Genomic DNA, 5077 nt, shown 5'->3' with positions numbered 1-5077 from the left:
ACTGCTTTGACATGACTATTGAAAATAAGGTCTGACTCCAGAATCACACCAAGATTCTTGACTTGATTTTTAGTTGTTTGACCCCTGGAGTCCAGGTATGCCTTCACCTTGAGAACTTCATCTTTGTTTCCAAATGCAATGACTTTAGTTGTCTCCTTGTTTAGCTGAAGAAAGTTTTGGCTCATCCAACTGTTAATTTCATCAATGCATTGGCAGAGGGAGTCAATGAGTCTGTAGTCATTTGGTGAAAAGGCTAAGTAAATCTGGGTGTCATCTGCATAGCTGTGATAGGCAATTTGGTTCTTTCTCATTATTTGACTTGTGTATTTGTATTTGACTTGTTAGGCATGTACAAGCTAAACAAGAGCGGTGCAAGAATTGATCCTTGTGGGACTCCGCATTTCATGGATGTCCACTCAGACTTATGCTCTCCTATACTCACATAATAACCTCTCCCTTGTAAGTATGACCTTAACCATTTGATAACCATCCCAGAAAGCCCGACCCAGTTTTCCAGTCTCTCTAGTAGTATGTTATGATCAACAGTGTCAAACTCAGCAATGAGATCTAGTAGTACCAGCACTGATATTTTGACAGAATCATAATTTAAGCAAATATAATTTATTATCATTACGAGTGCTGTCTCTGTGCTGTGATGCGGTCGGAAACCAGATTGAAAATTATCCAGTTATCCATTTGAGTTTAAGTAGTAATAGTAGTAGCTGATTATAAACTACCTTTTCAATAATCTTGCCTATAAAAGGTAGATTTGATATTGGTCTGTAGTTACTCAATATGGTGTTATCAAGATTGCTCTTTTTCAGTAGGGGCTTAACAATTGCAGTTTTCAGGGAGTATGGAAAAGTCCCAGAGAGAAGTGGGACTTCACCACTTCTAAGAGATCTGCTTCTAAACAGTTTAACACACTTTTAAAATAAGATGTGGGGAGTGTGTCAAGATAGCAGGTTGCTGTACTATTTCTTCCAACATTTTGCTATCAATTGCTTCAAAAACAGACATAGTAACTACTTTTTGAAATTGCGGTCGAATCTGTCTGACCTCTGCATAACTTGAGGATGTGCTAATCGCCTTTCTAATATTACTGATTTTCTCAGAAAAGGAGGAAGCAAACTCATTGCATTTGCTGTCGGAGAGCATTTCACTGGGAATCTGACTTGGGAGGGTTTGTTAGTCTCTCAACAGTAGCAAGAGTGCGAGTGTTTCAAGTTACTGTTTATAAGGTTTGAGAAGAATGACTGTCTACCTTTGATTAGTTCCACATTGAAAGCATGAAGGCTGTCTTTATAGATGTTATAGTGAATTTCAAGTTTCGTCTTCCGCCACATCTGATTTTATGCATTGTCTGTACTGCTGTTGATTTTCTCCAGAGTGCTTTTTGTCTGACAGTCGTCTTAATGACTTTTGCAGGAGCAATATCATCAATAACATTCTTAACTTTTGAGTTAAAGGAATCAAGGAGAAGATCAACAGAGCCTACAGAAATGCTTGGTGTTAAAAGACATAGCCTTCATAAAAAGCACACAAGTACTATTCTCGTTAATGGATCTCTTTCTGACAGAGACAGATCTAGATTCAGTGGTAGCAGAGATTAATATATCAAAGAAAATACAGAAGTGATTAGATAGTACTACGTCCTTAATAACAATGGAAGAAATCTTTAGACCCTTACTGATGAGGAAATCTAGGGTGTCCACGATTGTGTGTGGGTCCATGCACATGCTGAATCAGGTCAGAAGTGTTTAAAACAGTTATAATTTCTTTTGTAGCATTAATTACTGCATTATCTATGTGAATATTCCAATCTCATATTCAAATCAAACTCTGAGGAAATCATTGATAACAGTTCTGTAAACTCTTCAATAAAGGCTGGAGAGTATTTTGGAGGCCTGTGAATAATGATAAATAGGATGCGTGGAGCACCTTTCAGCATAATCCCTAGATATTCAAAAGACAAGTACTGACCAAATGACACTTGCTTGCATTGATAGACATCTTTGTATGACCAGTATGTAGCGCTGTAATTCTGACACAAAGATACACTAAAAACGGAGAAGACTTGGAGCATGCGCATAAACCTTGCGCGCTGTATACAAACCCAACACAACAACAAGAAAAGGTAGTAAAGTTAGTAACGCTAATAGGCTTCAGCAGCATGAACACAAGCATGTAGTCCGCCTTTGTTGTTGCTGTTATGTGACGTAGCGGTGTCTGACTAGGGTAAAGACGTGGGGTGATGACTTCACCGTTTCACAAAATATACGGATTGGCTGTACACACCAAAATGCAAAGGTGTTGTTTTCAGATTTATCCATTCTGGGACTCGGGTTTCAAAAAAATAATGGTTTCAGGCTCCCAAAACGTTGGATCCGTCTGGACGAAATGCTGATACAATACAAAATTTTTACGTATACAGCTAAATGCATCTGTGTGTGTACGGGGCCTTACTGTGATTGGTTTTTGTATGTCTGTGTAGAGCAGATGAATGATTGAAACACTTCCCACATGCAGTGCAGTGATACGGTTTCTCTCCAGTGTGAATCCTCTCGTGTGTTTTCAGATTTGATGAATTACTGAATCTCTTGTCACAGTGTGAACACATATAAGGTTTCTCTCCAGTGTGGATCCTCTCATGTCTTTTCAGGTCTCCTGACCTATTAAATCTCTTGTTGCAGTGTGAACACTTACAAGGTTTCTCTCCAGTGTGGATCATCTCATGTGTTTTCAGATGTGTTGACTGACTGAATCTCTTTTCACAGTGTGAACACTTATAAGGTTTCACTCCAGTGTGGATCCTCTCATGTGTTTTCAGGTCTGCTGACCTATTGAATGTCTTGTCACAGTGTGAACACTTGTAAGGTTTTTCCCCAGTGTGGATCATCTCATGTGTTTTCAGATGTGTTGACCGACTGAATTTCTTTTCACAGTGTGAACACTTATAAGGTTTCTCTCCAGTGTGGATCCTATTGTGTATTTTCAAATGTACTGACTGACCGAATCTCTTGTTGCAGTGTGAACACTTATAAGGTTTTTCTCCAGTGTGGATCCTCTCATGTGTTTTCAGATGTGTTGAATGATTGAATCTCTTGTCACAGTGTGAACACTTATAAAGTTTTTCCCCAGTATGAATCTTCTCATGCAGTTTTAAACAGCTCGCTGAAGTAAAAGTCTTTTCACACTCAAAGCACATGTACTCTCTCACAGCAGTATGTGTTTTCTGATGTTCTTTCAAAATTGAAAAATGTGAAAAACTCTTTCCACACAAATAACATGAATACGGCTTCTCCTTTGTATAACCGGTCAGGTGTTTCTTCAGGACTGAAGCTTTCAAAAATGTTTTATCACATTGATCACATGAGTACAGTTTCTCTCCAGTGTGGATGTTTATGTGTTCATTAAGTTGTGCTGATTGTGTGAAACACTTCCCGCACTGATCACATGTGTGCGGTTTCTCTCCAGTGTGGATACTCTTGTGTGTTTTCAGGTATCCTGACTGACTGAATCTCTTGTCACAGTGTGAACATTTATAAGGTTTCTCTCCAGTGTGGATGTTCATGTGTACCTTAAGGTTTGCTAAGTGTGCAAAACTTTTTCCACATTGATTACATGTGAATGGTTTCTCTCCGGTATGAACTCTCATATGTGCCATAAGGCTTCCTTTTTGTGTGAAACTCTTCCCGCACTGATCACACGTGTACGGTTTCTCTCCAGTGTGGATGTTCATGTGTACCTTAAGGTTTGCTAAGTGTGCAAAACTTTTTCCACATTGATTACATGTGAATGGTTTCTCTCCGGTATGAACTCTCATATGTGCCATAAGGCTTCCTTTTTGTGTGAAACTCTTCCCGCACTGATCACACGTGTACGGTTTCTCTCCAGTGTGGATGTTCATGTGTACCTTAAGGTTTGCTAAGTGTGCAAAACTTTTTCCACATTGATTACATGTGAATGGTTTCTCTCCGGTATGAACTCTCATATGTGCCATAAGGCTTCCTTTTTGTGTGAAACTCTTCCCGCACTGATCACACGTGTACGGTTTCTCTCCAGTGTGGATTTTCAGGTGTACCTTAAGTTGTGATGATTGTGTGAAACTCCTCCCGCACTGATCACAAGTGAACCGTTTCTCTCCAGTGTGAACTCTCATGTGAACATCAAGATTATATTTGCATGTCAAACTCTTTCCACACTGAGTGCAGGTGAAAGATTTCTTGGCTCTTCTTTTCTTTAACTCTTTCTGTTTGGTTTGAGAGCAACTCAAAGGTTTTTCTCCATTTTTAAAATGATTTTTCTCCTCAACTTCACTCAATTCTTCGTTCTCCTCACTTTCTTCAATAAACTCTAAAATAAAAGCAAAAGCAGTTCATTTGTCAGTAACTTGGGGAAAAAAACTGAAATGTGAAAGTACATAAAAATGAACCACGTTGTAACAGTGTAAAGACAATTTCTATACAAAATTTGTTCCTTTTGATGCAATTTTATAAAGTATTCTTCCCTGAAAATATCAAAATATAATTTGTACAAATTCAAATTCAAAATCACTAACTGCTCTTGACTAAAGGACTTTTGTAGCTTTAATAAGAAACAAAGAAAGTTTAATTTTTACAGTGAAGACTATGCTGTTTTATTTTACATTTGATTATTCATTTCTGTAGTAGGCTGTTAACTGAATACTTTAGACTTGCATAAAAAAACCTTGAAGTACATTTTAATTTGTATCTTTTTATTCTATTGTAAGCCTATTTGTCCTTTGCTTTTTTTTTTTTTTATTACTGACAGTTTAATTATTTTCAACAACTTTTTTTAAAAAATTTTTTTACCAATATTAGTTACCCTAGTACTCTGCTCTGCTGTATTGGAAATTGTGAAATTTCGCTGGTCTCTAAAATGTAGCTGTCATGGCAACGGAACCTTATTATATACAGAAAATACATATTTCATAAATATCACTATCTTTAAATAAATCACTCATATAACGTTGTGGATATATGGCCCACTCATAATTGTGTTAAATAATCGTGATTACAATATTGACCAAAATAATCTAGCAGCCCTAGCAAAA

At 37.4% G+C, this 5077-nt stretch overlaps 1 protein-coding gene across 1 annotated transcript; it reads right to left on the bottom strand.

Moving 5' to 3' along the window:
- Window positions 1-2351: 2351 nt before the first annotated feature.
- Window positions 2352-4205, bottom strand: LOC107570251 (gastrula zinc finger protein XlCGF8.2DB-like). The gene is made up of 3 exons (XM_016256460.1): window positions 3405-4205; window positions 2925-3068; window positions 2352-2672 (listed from the first exon to the last, which is right to left on the bottom strand). The coding sequence occupies exons 1-3, from the start codon at window positions 4160-4162 to the stop codon at window positions 2435-2437; spliced, it is 1140 nt and encodes a 379-aa protein (XP_016111946.1). The 5' UTR covers window positions 4163-4205; the 3' UTR covers window positions 2352-2434.
- Window positions 4206-5077: the final 872 nt, after the last annotated feature.

Source organism: Sinocyclocheilus grahami, unplaced genomic scaffold (assembly GCF_001515645.1).
Source record: "Sinocyclocheilus grahami isolate Dianchi unplaced genomic scaffold, SAMN03320097.WGS_v1.1 scaffold1433.1, whole genome shotgun sequence".
NCBI classification, from domain to species: Eukaryota; Metazoa; Chordata; class Actinopteri; order Cypriniformes; family Cyprinidae; genus Sinocyclocheilus; species Sinocyclocheilus grahami.
This window is presented reverse-complemented; position numbering and strand designations above follow the sequence as displayed.

Excerpts from the sequence above, each read along its gene's own strand:
- LOC107570251 (XM_016256460.1), bottom strand. The coding sequence starts at position 4,162 with ATGAGAGTTCACACTGGAGAGAAACGGTTCACTTGTGATCAGTGCGGG. Across the intron at positions 3,069-3,404 it reads GCACAACTTAATGAACACAT|GAGGATCCACACTGGAGAAA; the intron begins AAACATCCACAC and ends GAAAACACATGA. Across the intron at positions 2,673-2,924 it reads TGTGAAAAGAAATTCAGTCG|GTCAGGAGACCTGAAAAGAC; the intron begins GTCAACACATCT and ends GAGATTTAATAG.